Here is a 17,347-nt window from a genome sequence, read left to right on the forward strand (position 1 = left end):
GCCCACGGCTGCTCTGCATGATTTACGCTGCATTTATAAAAGCCTGCAGTGTGAATAAAGCGTGAAACTGAATGCCTTGCCCCTCTCTCCCCACCACTGCCCCTGGCAGCTTGAAGCTATTGTTTTTATTTCAGCTGCAGCCTGGCGGTCAGTCCGGAGAGGAAGGGACCCTCTGCTCCTGCATCTGCTCCGAGAGCCAGGCGTTCACCAAGCCTGCGGGAAGAGAGCCTGAAACCCAGAGGCAAAGCCCCGGAGCCTGCGTGCCCAGCCCCAGCTCAGAGCGCTCGCTGCTCGGGTGAAGGACTCGCCCCTTTTGTAGCACAAAAGCAGCACAAATCCATTTACCCTTTCTGCTCCCCTGCGAGAGGGAAGGAGCATCGCTCGCCCGGCTTCAGGCAGCTTCAGCCGCAAATGCAAACCCAAAGGGAAGCAAGCACTGGGACAAGGGTGTGTGGAAACGGCCCCTTTATCCGCCCCTACACACCGTGCGGGACAAACCTGCCTTGAAAAGCTTCAGGTTTCCCCCCAGGCTGACGGCAAAGGCGCTTTGATGACAATGAAGGGAACAATTCCCGTGGAGTTTCCATCCCCTCCCCTGTGACCTCCCTACAGGGAACTGAGAGGTGGCAGGAAAGCTGAAGGAGGTGAAGCATTAGCAGCATCTCACCACGCAGAGACAAGGGAGGCATTCAAAAAAGTACAACATATCCAAATGCCACTTAAAAGCAGCCTTAAAGCACAGGACTGGCTTTCTCCAAACGGATCAAAATACCAAGATGGAAGATGCAAATGTTTTTCTTCGCTCACCACCTAGCCTTGCTTTTGATACCAGATAAAATACTCCCTTTCAAATTCCTGACTGCAAAGGCGAGGAAGCACTGGCTGAAAAAAGCATCAGTCAGGCAAAACTAAAAGCCTCTCTGCAAAGAGAAGCCCTTCGAGGAATTTACTTTTCCTAGGATCCTTCCCACCAGCAGCCCACGCCATTCCCCAGCACTGAAAGCCCTTTTCAACACGTGATAAGAAGGGGCCCTGCCAGTAAAGCTGGCAAAATATCCACAAGCCAAAACATGAAGGTATTTCACAGCCTGGGGGGAATATGGGGAAAACGGCAATTAAAGGAATTCTGATAAGTTAAACCACAAGGAATAAGCTAAATCCACTAATGCTTGCCTGACCTCTCTGGGCAGCTCCTTTGGAGCGCCTCAGCAGCTGCTTAGGCTCCTACAAGCTCATCAAACCTCTTCCCTGCTCAAAGCCAGCCGGTGCTAAGGGCCTTTTCTCTCTTTCTGAATGCAAAAAGAAGCACTAGTATGCCAGTGGACACAGTGCCCCTCTGGCAGAGGGCAGTGTTTCCCACTGGGAAACTTTAGGCAAGAAGCAGTTTTCCAAAAGCTCACAAACCCAAGGAACAGGACTCCAGAAAAATTAGGAGGGTAACCTCCAGCAGAAACCTTTCTGATTTGCCCTTCTCAGTAAAACAAAAGTCACAACCACCACAAACCAGTGGAAGACAAACCAACAATACACCAAAACACAAACCCCAAGCCAGGGATACTGTGCTATACACACAGTTCTCCTGGGAAAGAAAACAAACAGAAGACCAGCATTCGTACTGGAGCTCCAGTATTCCTGCTAGTGACAGGATGAGCAGAGGAACCCGGCTCCCTGGCAGCACTTGCCTGACTCTCCACAGCAGCACAGTCTGTTGCAGCCCTGTGCCCAAATGTTGGCCCCCGGGGCTGGTGCTGGACAGTGCTGAGCACAGACACCTCTCAGGGACACAGACCTGGCTTTCTGTGCTCAGAAAAGCAGCACAGCAATTGTATTCTGAAACACTTGCCAGTTTCCCATATGTGAATTAACCCTCAGTATTAAGTCCTTTTCCACACTGAAATCCTACCTCTAAAATGCCTTTGCAGCCATCTAATCAGATCCTCCACCAATAATAACACACTTCAGGTATTCCAGTCACCTCCTTTTCCCAAAGACATTCTCAACTAAGTCATTATCTTGGGGACTTCAGAGAGTTCCTGCAGCTGCTGCATCAATGAAATGTCCTACTGACCTTCAGCCAGACCTACCTGCACATGATTAATCACTTCTGAAATCCCCATCCATTACCAAGTTCCATAACAGGAACAGTGAGAATATAAGATGCACAAATAGTTTCACTGCCAGGTTTCTTCAACTTTAAAACCAGAATGCTTGTGTTATTTTAAGCCATAGAGAGCCTTGTCAGAAAATTTAAAAAAAAAAAAAAAAAAAAGGCAAGGAGCTACAAAATTGTATTTTACAACCAGACTTTAATTTTTTTCTGTTATTACTGCAATAAAGTGCACCTACTTCCACATGAAATGTGATAATGGGGTTCTTAATATAGCCAAGACAGTATCAAAAGATAGACCTCAAGTGCAAAATGCTTCTCTGAAGACATCCAAAGCAGTTAAGACCTTTAGTGTGCAACAACCTTTTGCAGGAAAAGGGAACAGCCTTTTCCAGTGCACGTAAGTCCTGGCTGAGGGACAGCAAATGAGTTGGCAAAAGACAAGGGCAGCAGGTTTGCTATTTCACTGCCAGGACCCTCTTGTAAAGACCCTGTAGTGATGCTTGGGAATCATCTCTGTAAGGATTCTGATGAGCACCAGTTTAACCACACCTAGACTTCAGCTCTTGAGGAATTACTCCTCAGCTACAAACCAGATGGAAGAGAAGTCCAGACCAAGCAGGAGTGGGGGAAGAGGCAAAGTGCTGGAACAGGCATTAAACATGAAAACACAGGCCTGGCTGAGCTGAGAATGATTTCAGGACTGTCTCCATCTACAGTGGGCTAATCACCTGTGAACCCAAGAATTGTAACATGTGCCATAAGAATAAAATAGGACCTGTGGTCATTTGTTTTTTGTGAAACAGAGCCCATTTTGTCCAGGGGTATTTAACTAGAAAGGTGTGTCTGGTTTTATTTTTTCATTGTTCTGTTAAATGAAAGAAAGTATCAAAATGGCTATTTTGTGTGGGAAAACCCTCAGCAGTTTCAACATGCTTTGAACTGCAGTACAAAAGCTGTTCATCTAAACTCCTCCCCTTTTCTTCAAAATATACAGGCCAGCAATGTCAACTTTACACAGTAAGAAAATATGTACACATTAAATACAGTAAACATTCCACATTTTTTACCTTTATACAATATTAGTGAAAAAAATAAAAACATTAATAAAATTACATACAATATATCCAACAAAGTAAGTAACTGTTAGAGAGGGAAGGCAGATGAGCTATCAAAGAGCAGAAGATGACATTTGACATAACAATGTAACACTTGAAAGAAAAAGCATTTAGTATGAATTTGCAAATCTAATAGATTTCCTCTTAGATGTGTCCATTCTGTAGCAGTTCTTTTATATGTAATACACATAATTAAATTTGAAGGTTTTGTAGTTGGCAGGTTTTTAAGCCTTATTTTACATTCTTATCATAGAGAATTTCATACAAGACAGGGTAATCTACAAGAATTAAAACAAAACAGTATTATAAAATACACATGTTGATGTTATTAAAAATCTCTTATTATGGGAATCCCCATTGGTGCTTCTACCCAATAACTGAACTTTTTCTTCCTATTACATCCATTCTACAGACAAACCACAGTGTATGATTTAAGTGTAGCATTTGTACAGAGATCACACCTTCCTCTGATTATTTCATAAACAGCTCCTGGAGCTTTGAGCACATATTGTCTGTGCAGCAGGACTTCACACCAAGGAATTCAGCCATCATATGGCTTTCAGTCTTTACAAAGGTGAGCCAAATGGTGTTCTCTAATCTCCACTGAGATGATATTTTATTCTCCATTTAAAGAAGGTTCAACTGCTGTGTTTTGTATTTTTAAGAGATACTGGATGTTCATACCAATTCTGCTTTGCAGATTACCATGATTCAGCCCACATCTGAACCACTTCCTCACCTGCTCACAACAGGGGAGGTCTAACACTCCTCCTGAACTCACATTTCATGTCACAGGGTAGTTCCTGCCCAGCCAACCTAAAACAATGCTTGCAGGTATGTGCTGGCAAGAAAATAAATACTTACTGTTATCAAACAGGTCTTGTGATTAACAAGGGAAACAAGAAAACTCCCCTCAGCATTCAATACAGTAAAATATTTCTAGCCAGTTCTGATAGGGCTGTCGGAATGGCTGGGGTTTTTTTTCAGTTGATCCATTTCAATTTCTCAGAAGTAGAGCACTTGTAGTAAAAAACAATGTTAGTCAAATCAGATTCTCATGTGTCTAGAACTTGTCTGAATCAAGCTCAAGTTCTAACTCAGGTGACTGATTTCTTCTGTTCCAAACAAGGTGAAGCTCCATTCATTCTATATCCTCCTTGATTTCAGTTTCTGCTATTTTCCCTTAACTAGGCAAGATTTCATGAATCTGGCTCCCAGAAGTCATGCAGTTTTCCCTAAAGGGTAAAAACAAATTAGTATACAAGTCAGAAATCCAGTGTCAGAAGAAATTAGTAGAGTAGGCAAGTGCTTAGCTTGGGAGCACCACAATGTGCAGGAAAAAGTCCCTGGAATTTTATTCTGAAACACTTGTCAGTTTCCCATACGTGAATCAACCCCAAAAAACAATACTGAAAGAGCCACCTCGTTATCAACTTCCATTAATTGCTAAGCAGATTCTGTAGCCGTGTGTCACTCCTCCTTCTAGAACTCGAAATATCACACACACTGCACCGAACTTTTTCCTGCACATTGTTGGGAGCAATTAATAGTCTTTACAAATGGTTAATTACACAGTTTTTAACTGGAATCAGTACTAAGCATAATGTATGGTTTAAATTTTATATGAATTATATTCTACATTACTGGAAAGCCAAGCTTTTCCAGGAGAGACAGCTTTATGTTCCCAGACAGGAATAACACAGGTGGTCTGATCACATTACAACAGAAACCTTACAAGCCAAGGCTGGAAGAAAGAGCTCTGAACTTTGAGTATCAGCAGAAATTATCCACCTATTCTACCAAGGCCAGCTAGGTGCCACAAAGGCAAATATTTCTGAGACTTATCATGGCATTATTTACTACTGCATACTTTTACAAACATGAGGGGCTTTGCCTAATCGTGGCATGAAATTTGTCACATTCAAAGGCGGAGAAGCTGTTGAGAACCCTTAAACATGTGAATAAAGCCCTGGACTCAAGAAATCTCAAAGCTACACGGTGCCAGACCACAGGAGGATGTGCCTCACTGCATTCCTGCCCCAATTTCCTTTTGGAAGCATCTGCTAATAGCTGTAATCAGAGACAGGCCCTGTGACTCTACTCAGGACTGGGATTTCAGTGTATTACACACACCTTTACAGAAACAGAGCTTTTAACAATGGAGAGGAGGTCCTGCTTTTATTGAAGCCAGCAAAGTAAGCACTCCAATTAAAATCCATTCTAATACATCTAGGTGTATTCCACAGCCATGCCATTTATATAGAAAAAGAAAATCTCTTGAAAAGATTTGCCATTTTCAAGTGCTAAAAACTCAGTTAAATGCACCCTGCAATGAGGGAAGAGAACTTCCATTACAGTACCTGAGTAAGCCGAGTGGTTTGTATCACATCCTGCCATTTCCCATATATCCTAGCAGCCAAGCCTTTTACCTGCAAATTCACACTGATTAATTTAGCTGTTTTTGTTAAAAAAGACAAAAATCATACCTCTGTGTTCCCCCTCCCAGCTTCAAACTCAAAAATAAACAGATAACCCAGCATACAAGCTTTACTGGAAAGGAATAATTTAATTGTCACGAAGTATCATCACCTCAACTTCAGATCCCTGTAACTCATCACTCTGAACTGAAAGTCATGCACTCCACAAACATTGGAGGCACATGACTCCTCAGGCTGAATGCTTGGAATCAGCATGCAAACCTCTGCCCTCCAAACACCAGCTCATCCCTGGGAAATGGGTTTGTCACAAGGCTCATTGTACCCAGAACAGGGGCAACTGTGGCCACGAAAGCCAGCAATGCAGCACCGGCTGCTTCCGAAACAAATTCCTTGTACATAAAACCGTGCTTTTTCATAACCAGTCACAAGCAGGTGTTTAATCCAAGCCTTTCACACTGAGATTTGCTTCATCTGCTGTGTTGACACCCAGCTCAGTGGCATCCTCTAGAAGTTGCTGCAGTATTACACAGATGAAGCAATGGAGAAACCAGAGTAAGATTTTCCCCTCACAGTGCAAAGGCAAATAGAAATAGAAGTGAAAGCAACCAGAGATACAACACTCCAAGGCAAGAGCAATTAACTTGTTAAAAGGATCCATGCTCCATTAATCTGTCTGAGTAAGACAAGAAGAATGTTTTTGAGAGGTAAGGAAACACACAACTGCAAATGTCTGATTTAAAGCCGAAGAAGCCAAGGCTTTTCAAAGCTGGGGCTGGTGACTTTATCACTGAGCTGACTTGGTTTGTAGCATGCAAAGCATGAAGGTCACAAAATTAGGACTACCAAATGTAAGGCTCACAGACAAAGCAAACAAAAGGCAGCTGTCCAAGCTTGGAGCTACAACACAAACAGTTGGCTTACATCCAAAGCATTTTAAACCAATTCATTCATTTGAAAAATAAAATGGAGACTCGTGCCAAGACAGGAAACTTTCAGCCCCCTGTACCCTGCCCTGCAGGTAGGCTCTGCTCTTACAGCTGGAGTCAGCTACCAGTGACTGCCACAAAGAGAAGCAGAGCAACTCTGTGGGCCTAAATGTGGAGATGGCCTGGCTAAAGGGATGATCAATCACATTTCAGAGCTGCTGAGAGTCCCATTGTTAGCATAAGGAGTATTTTCAGTGATTTAAAATGGGCATGTATTTATTCCCATGCAAAGACTTGATGCAGATAAAAAAAACCAGGAAAAAACCCCAAGCCCACGAGGAACTCCTAGAATTTCCAGGGCTGAGATGAGGGAACAACATGGATCACAAACACTAAAAACCACCCCAAAACCAAAACAAAACAGAAAAATCAAGTTTTGCATCTTACCTTAGACCGATAAAACATTCTTGCATCTTCCCTAATATCACCTTTCACGTGCTTATCTAAGGCACGACAAAGCTTCAGTAAGTGTTGCTAAATAAAGACAAAAGTGTACAGCTATTAAATCCTCCATGTCAAAACTACAGGCTTTATTCAAATATTATATCAATTTAAAAATTACATGCTTCAGTATGAATTTTTCTCAGAAATACACAGTTAAGAAAAGAAAGAAAACAAGATCACATCACAAGATCCTCTATCTGTTGCTGGCATGCTCCTGGTAAAGCAGGTCTAAGAGTTTATAAAAGCACCTTCAAAGTATAGCAGAGCTATACAACACAAATTCTAAAGTGCTTACTAACTAATTTGCTAATCCTTTCTGTCCCCCAAAATAGCAAACACAGTGCAGTGCCAATCACATCTTTTATCAGCAAAAAAATTCTCGAGTTACAACAGCTGAAAATAACCTTTTCAGTAATGATGACTCAGGTAATTTCTTTTGTAGGAACTGGCTGAGCAGGTAAAATATATCCAATTTTTTATGAGCTGATCTTTTATTTTCTCTAAATTTCTGATTACTTTAATAAAGCAGTTTTGCACTTCAGGATCTCCTGATAATGACTCCCAAGGTCTTTCACATTCTGTTAATTTCTTCATAAAATTCCTGTTTTCAATCTCTCACTGAACAGCTGACAAGAGGCTCCTCTCTGCAGAACAGGTGAGACATGCTGAAATTCTATTTATAAACATTTGCTAGTTTCCCAAGGCCACCACAATTTATCCTTTCTAACTGGAAGAGGGGCAGACATGAAATAATTCAGATTGATTTTGCACAAGTCTAGCCTGCACAATATTCAGCCATACCTCTCTTGCCACTTGATGGCTAACAGGTCAGTGAATAATAAAGTATTTCTTCCTTAAGAAATTGAGACATTAAAAAACAACTGAAAATACCAAGTTCTCCACAAATCTAGGTAACACACTGAGACACCTAAGCATCCAAATGTAGCCAAACATTACTGGTTTGTGTGTCTCAAACAGTCCCTGTGACAGATTCTTAAAAGCCAAGAGTGATTCCACAGGGCACAAGGTTTACACAGACACCTTGCAGCAAGCAACTCCCAGCAAATGATCACAGAAATCCAAATAGAAATACTGAAAGGCTAAGCAGACAGAATTACTTAGAAGAGGTTCACATCACATGGCAAAAAGGAATTGCCACTACAGAGAAGAGCTACAGTCCTGCTTTAACTTGCTGCACTCCAGCACAGGAAACTGAAATGTGCTTGAAAACATTTTACTGGATATCTTCGAAGTGGTTTTCTCCCAGGTTGAAAAACTTCAAATTGACTTCCAAAGTTGATAGAATCGTTTGACTTAGAATTTCTGTGTTAAGTTTATCTCCAGATACTTTCTGGGAAAGATTAACCCAGCAAATGCCTGCTCTTTCACAGCCTTATTTCTGGAGGTAGCTCCATTCACAGAAACACAGAAGAGAGTTTTCTCTGCAGTAAACACACAGAAGTTCTTCTGCATTTACCCTGCCCAGAACAAAAGCTTCCCCCAGTGATCTTACACACTGGTGATCTTCCATCACATGATAGCTCTTACCAAAACAGATTAAATGTGTATGATAAACAACATTTTAAAATCTAAGGTCTAGCTACTAAAGTTACTTACCCTTTGACTAGAATTTACAACATCAAGGAAACTGGCTTCACTGACTAGATGAAGGAGGACATAGATTAGGTAGTATACCTGGAGAGAAATCAAAAGAGCTTTAGCAGTGAAAGCACCATTTTTTAAACTCTTCACATCTAGACACGGAATCATCTCTGCTTTCTGGAATGAATCCTCCAACAGCCAGGCCTATGGACAAGTATATCCACGTATTGCCAAAATAAATAATTTGAAACAGTATATTCACATATTAGAAACATTTTAAACCAGTATTCTACTGGTTTAAATAACCTAAGTAACCCATAAAAATGTGGTTTTACAAACTGAAAATTAAATTCAGCAGTTGGCTTTATCTTCCCATCTTCTACCCCCAGATCAAAACACTTGCTGAGAGATTCCATGATAACCCCTTAAATAACCAAACCAATATTCAATTTTTGGATGGATGGAAATACTAAATCTTTTTAGCACTTCTTTGAGAGCATATGTTGATAGAAGATTCACAAATCTTTTTCTGAAGCCTGAAGGTGAAGGTTTGGCTCAGCACCAAACAGTTTTCTCTGCTTACATCAGAAGAGAGGGAAGATTGTCCTCTGATTACAGAAGTAGAGACTCAAGACTTCCCTGTGACTTCAGAAAATCTGACCACTTCCCTGTTTGTAAAACAACCAATACATGGTCCTCCATGATATGCTCCTTTCCTTCCCCCATGACTATAACCAAAATTAATAATATTTTAAAGATGAACAGTAACAAAACTGTGTATTTACAGTTCCACACACAGAACTGTTAAAAAGTAAAAGAAACATTCCCCAAATTGTATAAAATATATACTATTATATATAAAATATAAAAAGATGAATAAAAAACAAAGGAAAAAAAGCACTATTGGCTATATACCTCATGTTCCAGTTCTGCATGAACTTCATCATCTTTGTGCTCGTTCTGCTCTTTTCTCATCTCTCTCATCTTCTTCAGTAGATAAGAAGGTTTCATACACACCAGAAAGCGATGCAGAAGAAACATCTACAGACACAAGCATTAACAAATTGGACTGATTTACCAACAACAGAAAATTGGAAACTGAGTGCCACTACAGTATACTTATCCAGCACAAAAAGAACAGAAAAGGGATTTTTAATTAAAAAGGAAGTTTCCATGCTTTGAGTAATTTTTGACTATTAAAGACTTCAGTGTTTGTACACTTTCTCAATAAAAGATCAAACCTATGAAAACAGTGTGTCTCCACATAATTACAAAAGGAAGACTCAAAGAAGTGTAGACCTCTTTCCAATATCTAAAACTAATGTTTAGGCGTATAAACAAGCACAAGCTGCAGAATATGCAAATTACACACATGTGCAAATACACTTTTAACACTAATCTAAACAGAAAATTATTAATTGGTCATTTGGCAACATTCTTGAGAACAGGCTTACAATATTAAGACATAAAACACAAGCATACAATATTTATATTTTCTGAACTTCCAAATTCTACAAAGACAACACATGTAAGCATACCTGCTTGTCACTGTCATCAGGTATTTCTACATGCTTTCTATGAAGAAATTTTGCAATTATCACTAGGCTAAGGCGCCTCTTTACTTCCCTGAAAAACAAAAAAAAATTATTTCCCTTAGAATTTTTTAATCCACAGTTTCTACAAAGTATGTGAGGCTATGCAAGTCTTTCTTAGACATGAACCTGCTTGCAACCATTAAACTGGATTTTCTGAATATAGGTGCTATATAAACCAGTAAGTAGGCTAGTAAAACAGAAGTACACTTAATCTCATTGTATCTCAGCTTCTGCACAAGTAAACAATGCTAGATACTTCTCTCCAAGCCTGAAGTTAATGACCTAACTAATTCTGCTCACTCCGTTACATCATTTACTAATTTCAAAGATACAGAATTCAGAATAATGCTTAGAAGCAGACATGAATCACCCAAAGAAAATTTAAAGTTTGGTCACTCAGACACGAATTAGAGTGATGGATGTCAGAACCTGAAGCTAAGCCTTCTGTGCTACAGTGTACCAAGAACCCACAGCCCAGAAACCACACAAAAGGCTTGACAACGCTTTTTCACAGCGGAGGTGATCAGGAAGCTACACGTGCACACCAGGGTGCATCTGCAACATATGAGCAAACAAATCCCTTTTTTTTTTTTAAGGTGTCATTGTTGAGGCTTTGAGGTGACACAAAGGAAGCAGCTGTGAATGACGTGTGCCACGACCGCGGCATTACCGTCCACGCGCGACGCAGCTGGGCACCAGCTGAACGAGCCACAGGAGGTTGTGGGGGCTGCTGGAGAGCTCACTCACCGACAGGCACAGCTCAGGCATCTTCAAAAGAACAACAAAACATCCTGAAACTGAAGAAGGGCTGCTTGCTGTATTTGCAAAGGAGCACACACCTACTCCCTAGAAACACAGGCAGCACAAGCGATAAGAGGAACCGATCTAACAAGAGATGACGTGCATTGAAAACGTCTGCGCTGCCCCAGCAGGTGAGTCTGCCAAATTCAATTTAAAGTAGGGTACTTGGGATCAGAATGTTTTTAATGACAGCTTACCCGCATATGCAATAATTTCTTCATTCTTTCAGACTGCCTTTTTAAACATACAGCTGTTTTAGTAATCTTAAGATAAACAAACTTGTAGAAGAGGACAGGCAACTCAATGTCATGCAACAAAAACCCTCTCAGTATACCCACCCGCTTCCTAAATCTCACACAAACACAAAGCTTTGAATTTTTCATATTATTATATGTACTATTATTGAAAATTCTATATTACATTTTCAGCCAATACTTTTCTGATATGTCAAAAAAGAAAAAAATAAAGAAAACTTCAAAACAGAAGTTGCAGTTTCACAAATCCACAAATCTAGTACAATAAATGTATGAAGTTACCTTTGTATCCCAGTCTCTTATATTCATCAGAAGCTTGAAAAAAAGGCACTGAAAATCTACCATAAAAGGTTTTAACTGTTTCTCCAAGCTTATTTTAAATAGCAATATAAGCAGCAGCCATATTTCTTGGTCAGTATATCCATCACGAATTACTGATGTACAGAAAACTAGAAACTTGAAAAGAAATACAAAGCATTAAAATATAGAATTATTTTTGCTTATTTTGAAGCATGATGAGAACTTAAGTTTTCCACACTCACATTAAAATGTACCTCAAATGATCTACTGCTTTGGCAACACTTGCCATCTCCCAGTAACACCACCCTTCCATTTTAATACCTGCTGGAAACTTATTTTTCTGAGCAATGGCAATATTGCCCAGACACTACTGGAGCAGGAAGGATCTTTCTTTAGTACATAACACAATCCTCCTTTAATTGAAGGAATGGCCAGAAGATTTTCTAATACTCCAGTAATACTGAAAACTGAAATCAGTGGATAGTTTCTTCTCTGTGAGGGAGCCAAAATTTCTATGAAGCGCCACAGCTGTGAAAGGGAGGCAGAAAAACTCTGCAGTTGTGAGTGAAGCCAGTGGAAGAAAAGAAACTGAAGTTTGCAAAATGCCTGCAATAAACCCTGCTGAATGTGAAGCTGAAGTCTCAGGATAGCATCTACTCAAACACATGCTAGATTGCAAACCCTATCCTCCCTCCCAAAAGAGAAGACACAAAGAAAAGAAAAGAAACACAGCCAAAAAAACCTTTGAGTTTTCTCACCTTAATCACATTAATGAAATTGTTTTCCAGTAGACTGGGGAATGCTGGACTGGCAATGGCCTCATCTCCTCTTGGCCGTTGTTGACTCACTGATTCCTGCACCTGACTTCTAATAGAAGAAACACAATCTGAGCAAAAAAAGAACAATCCAAAAGCCCACAAAGGCTCATTGACATCAAACTGAAGAAAAAAAATCCTGTATGTATCAAAATGCCTTCAAATCAAAATAATCCTCAGTTCCAGAGCATCTAACACACACATCTAACTCAACTTAGCCAATTACTTTGCCCACCTATTTAGCCAGTATTCCTGCATACCTTCATTAGGAAGATGCAGGACAAAGGACATGGCTCTGGTTTGCTGAATCCTTATCTAGAAGGCATTGTTTGAATTCCAGGGTTATTTATTCTTACTAAGACCTGAGCCAAGAACTTATAGAGTATGGGAAAGGAAATAAAGAAACTTCTGATTCTACATTCTAAGCAAAAAACTTGCTTTCACAGGATCTAGGCAAAAAAAAATCAAAAGGAAAACACTTACAAAATATCATGCTCAGTGAAGGGGGGTTGAAGATGTTGCAATGGAAAGAGAGATCTGAACCCAACACCCATATTGACAAAAACAGTTGATATATCAGCTACTGAAGGAATCCATGGTTTAAGCTGCTCATCACTGATGGAAGCTACAAATAAAAGACATGCAATGGTTTAGCATAAATTTAGTCCTTAGCATTAGTTCCTTTTAAGGGAAACAAATAAGCTTAGCAGTTTGCATCAATTCTACCAGCTCTCATCTCAGAGGAGTCAGTACATTAAACAGTAAGCTTATTTTCAGAACAAGGAGGGAGGAAAAAAAGTCTAATGCAGTATTTTACACTAGGGAAACAACTTGCCTACATAACAGTTCAATTACTTTCAAGTTCCACCCATTTTCTGTCATAGTTCTCTTTCATCACAAACAGCAGAACAAGCAACAAGGCAATATTTTTGTCTAAGAGAACACTAAATTACTGCATGTGTAGGCAAAGGTAAGAGGGTGTTATCACAGTGGGACTAGAAGAGAAGCTAAGTAAGATTTGAAAACAAGCAAGTTTTCTGAAACAGAAGTGGTAAACAAGGAACTCCCAGCCTTAATGGTTTGAATGCTTATTCATTATCTTGAACTGTTCATTCAGAATCAAGCCTAATGCCAGCAAGGCATAAAATAAAGGAGGCTACATTCCCTCTGATATCAGCTCTGATTTCAAACAAGAATTAAAACACACAATTTGGACAGGCCTGAGCAAACACTTCAAGAGAACCACATTAACAATGTCAACTGGTAGTCTTAAATGAATGTCACTTTTGATGGATCTGAATGAAAACATGGAGAACATAGAAAGAAATTTGTAGTGGAGAAATATTTGAGTACAGACAAAGGAAGAAGACAAAACATAGAAGATATTAGCAGCACTGTGGGCTGAAGCAGATCCTTCAAAGTGTTTCTGTGCAGGTGCATGATTCACCTCACTTTTGTCATCTGTCTGGAAAATAAATCATGAAGTGCTACATACTGGGAATGACAATGTGAAAAACATCTTGTAATTCTTAAGCTACAAATGTCCACATCATCCAAAGTAAAAAATGGAAACGAGGGCAAACTTTTGAGCAGACTGAGCTTCTCTTCAGGTCAATTCTGTTTGTGAAATACCAGGAGTGAGTTTAAAAGGCTCTGTACTGGATGCACTACTTTGGAGGTATGTGCCACACTGTGATACAGGATGCACACAGTCAATGAAGGTCAGCCCCCAGCAGTTGTGCATTACATTAGTAAAAATAGAGCCCAAATTCCAGCCAAAATCACCCAACAGAACTAGTGCCTTTTACTTCCTCACTAACACTTTTCTAAACTGAAGAGAGTGACCACTCAGGTGGTCAGTTTTCCATCCTTCAAATACTTACAGTTTTTTAGTGATAACTCCATCAATCTGTCTAAGATCTTGGTGGAAACACAATGGTCAGAATGAATAGACATCATCTGTGAAGAGGGAAGGAGCTATGCATCAAAAACCAAGCTGCATCATGGCATCAGTTTTCTTTTAATTAGAGAAAAACCCCACATCAAACCAGAACGAAAACAACTCCAAACTTCCCAGCAGAGTAAAACCAGTAACAAATTTAAAAACAAACAAACAAACAAACAAAAAACTAATCCCAAAGCCTCTTAAGCAAGATACACCAATCAGAACAGAATACTGTGAACACTGATTATTTCAAGCAGTGCAAAGATGATATGAATACTGTAAAATTAATTATTTGCAGTATCAGAATGCTGTAACTCCATGTTGGTTTACAAACAAGTTCTGAGGGTTAGGAGAATAGAAAGTATCACATACCCCTTTGGAACCCATTTGTGTCTGTGATCAAACTGAGCTCCCTGAACAGGAGTGAAGGCAACAGAGTTAACTACACCCTTTTCCAGTCACAGACAAGGAGGACATATGCAATACTAAACCCAAACAATGAATTCTTAGTTTTTCACATAACTCTTAACTACAAAAACATGACCATGAAGTACAGTTCAGGTTTCTTGGAGCACTTCACTGGCCCAACAGAAACTTTTTCTCCCCCAAGTGCTGGACAGTTTCCTGCTCTGTAAGTGATCTCAATTGGCTCACACTTCTTCCTTATTAGTGGACCACCAGAGCTCACAGAAAGGGAAAAGCAATTTTTTAACCAGCTGGAGGGAAGGACATGGAAAAGCAAAATGTTTTGCTTTTGGCAAAAGTAGAAAGCCAGTCAACAGACTGAAGCTGCAATTACCCAGGTGGTCCAGATTTCTTTTTTGTTTCAGGTGAAGTTAGAATGTGGCAATTAATAACAGAATGGAGACTGGAGGGAGGCATTTCTGTGAGTAACAGCACTGTGTAAATTCCTGGTGATTCAGACACTGTGACAGATATCTTGAAAGGAGAGAGTCACCACACTTCCTCTGTGAATGACTCCAGCCTTCTTCCTGAGCCATAAGCCTTTTCCAAATGAAAATTATCTGATAATGCTGGTATCACTGATGACTTAGAAGATGATATATGTAGAAAATAGTACTTTTGCACTTTCATATACTGCAGCATGTGCTGTTTTTCTAAGAGTGAAAGGAAATAAGATTAGCATTTGCTCATGATTTGGCCCACAGCACCTCTCCTCACTTACTGTGTCATTTTTCAATGAGTAGCATATATGAACATGGACATGCAGCTTTGCATTCACTCAGTGTGGAGAAAAGGCTCTCAGTTGTTTTACCCCTAGTGACAATCAAAGTATTTCAGACGGGAGAACAAATCACAACCCGGGGGAAAAAATAATGTCTGATTTAAAAGTTGTTAATGGAAGAGATTCACAAGCTGCTTCAACTGGCTCCAGGAAAAATATTAGACAAGCATAGAGTCATGATAACTGCATGAATAGCACAGACTTACCTGGAACAGCCACTTCAGAATTGGTATGGGACACAATGTATCACGGTAAGCAGAACTCAGAATGCCATTAACAACTAAAAAAAGTTGCTGTGTTACACTAGAACTGTAAGAGAAAAATGGGGGCAAGGAAAGAGGATAGAAATTGATTAGTGGTTGCATCATCACTTTCACAAAAACATATGAACTTCCTCACACTCAGATCATTATCAACAGCAAAGAAAGATCTGAATATGCAAAACAGATGTTATTCTTATGTTATTACTTATATAAAATGTCATAGTAATCAAGCCTTGATTTTTAATAGCAATCAACTTTACAAATGTCCTTTAGAACAAGTATCTTTCTCTGTATAAAGCCACACTGTACAGTCTGGAAACATCTGCATTATTAGGAAATAATAGTTTCAAACAACCATTGATTTACACCATTGGACTATGAACCACTATGCCTGACTACACAGACAGCCTGCTATGCTCAATGAGACTATTAAATAAGATTTTTAACTGTCCAATGACCTTCACCAACATTTTCAGAATAAGAGAGGAAAAAAACAGTGTTTTCAAAATTTTAAAAATTTCCTTTTAAATAAAGTGTCTGGAGGGCAAACTAATGCAATTAAAATCCCACAGCCTAATCTCACTGTGCAAATTTGTGGGGTGCAAACAGTAGCTGTTGGGATAACAAAGTGTGCCATTGCTATTACTAAATTATTGGAGCTTTAGTCACCTGGATGAGTTCACTTGGTCAGAGCAGGGTGCTGGCAGCACCAATTTCATGGGCTCAAATCCCATACGGCCTATTCCCTGAAGAGTTGGACTTGATGATCCCTGTGGGTCCCCTCCAACTCAGGATATTCTAGGATTCTTCTTTAGAAAGTTAGGGATGTCACAAGCAGCTGAATTAAAGATATCCAGTTTCCCACACACCCTTCTTTAGTCTCCTCTATTCTCTCCATCTACTAAATCAGGTAACTCTGTCGAGAGATCTGTGTCCTAACTCCTGCATATACCCTCTGCCTGCCTGACTGGTAAGACCTCCATGTGCCAACTGGCTGAATGCATAAGCAATTAAATCATAATTGCCTTCTGCAAGGGATGATCAGTTTAATCCTCATTCCTCTAGTCACTGATTTACAAGATGCTTTTGAAGCTCATACCCTTGTGATCTTCAAAACATTAATAGAAAGGCCTGAAGCCAAAGGAGTGTATCACAAACACCACTTCCTCAAGAGATGAAAAGTCACTCTCCTCCTCTTCACACCCACAGCCACACATACACATGTACATAAAATCCTTTAAGAGTCACTGAATTCTCTCAGTTCCTCTGACGCATGTTTGGAATAAAATACCAAACAAAATAACCAGAAATTTTCAGGATTTACACTTGTGGCATTAGGCAAGTATTTGTCCAGCTATCTGCAGTGTGACAGCCTCATAAATATAGAGCAGAGATGCCTGTGGGTTACAGAGCAGCTGTTTGAGTACACACAG

General features: G+C 39.9%; 1 protein-coding gene across 3 annotated transcripts in view; it reads right to left on the reverse strand.

Moving 5' to 3' along the window:
• Positions 1 to 3,163: 3,163 nt before the first annotated feature.
• SLF2 (SMC5-SMC6 complex localization factor 2) overlaps positions 3,164 to 17,347 on the reverse strand; it is a 28,445-nt gene continuing 14,261 nt past the window's right edge. For all 3 annotated transcript variants that reach the window (XM_041415863.1, XM_041415865.1, XM_041415864.1), the window contains 12 exons: positions 15,858 to 15,960; positions 14,344 to 14,419; positions 12,944 to 13,085; positions 12,404 to 12,512; positions 11,628 to 11,801; positions 10,961 to 11,058; positions 10,234 to 10,321; positions 9,611 to 9,736; positions 8,711 to 8,788; positions 7,037 to 7,123; positions 5,586 to 5,654; positions 3,164 to 4,460 (listed from right to left, as the gene is read on the reverse strand). In XM_041415863.1, the coding sequence (XP_041271797.1) occupies positions 4,425 to 4,460; positions 5,586 to 5,654; positions 7,037 to 7,123; positions 8,711 to 8,788; positions 9,611 to 9,736; positions 10,234 to 10,321; positions 10,961 to 11,058; positions 11,628 to 11,801; positions 12,404 to 12,512; positions 12,944 to 13,085; positions 14,344 to 14,419; positions 15,858 to 15,960 (1,186 nt within the window). In that variant the 3' untranslated portion in view covers positions 3,164 to 4,424. The remainder of the gene's footprint in view (positions 4,461 to 5,585; positions 5,655 to 7,036; positions 7,124 to 8,710; positions 8,789 to 9,610; positions 9,737 to 10,233; positions 10,322 to 10,960; positions 11,059 to 11,627; positions 11,802 to 12,403; positions 12,513 to 12,943; positions 13,086 to 14,343; positions 14,420 to 15,857; positions 15,961 to 17,347) is intronic.

Source organism: Onychostruthus taczanowskii, unplaced genomic scaffold (assembly GCF_017590055.1).
Source record: "Onychostruthus taczanowskii isolate IOZ18803 unplaced genomic scaffold, ASM1759005v1 scaffold5, whole genome shotgun sequence".
In the NCBI taxonomy this organism is placed as follows: domain Eukaryota; kingdom Metazoa; phylum Chordata; class Aves; order Passeriformes; family Passeridae; genus Onychostruthus; species Onychostruthus taczanowskii.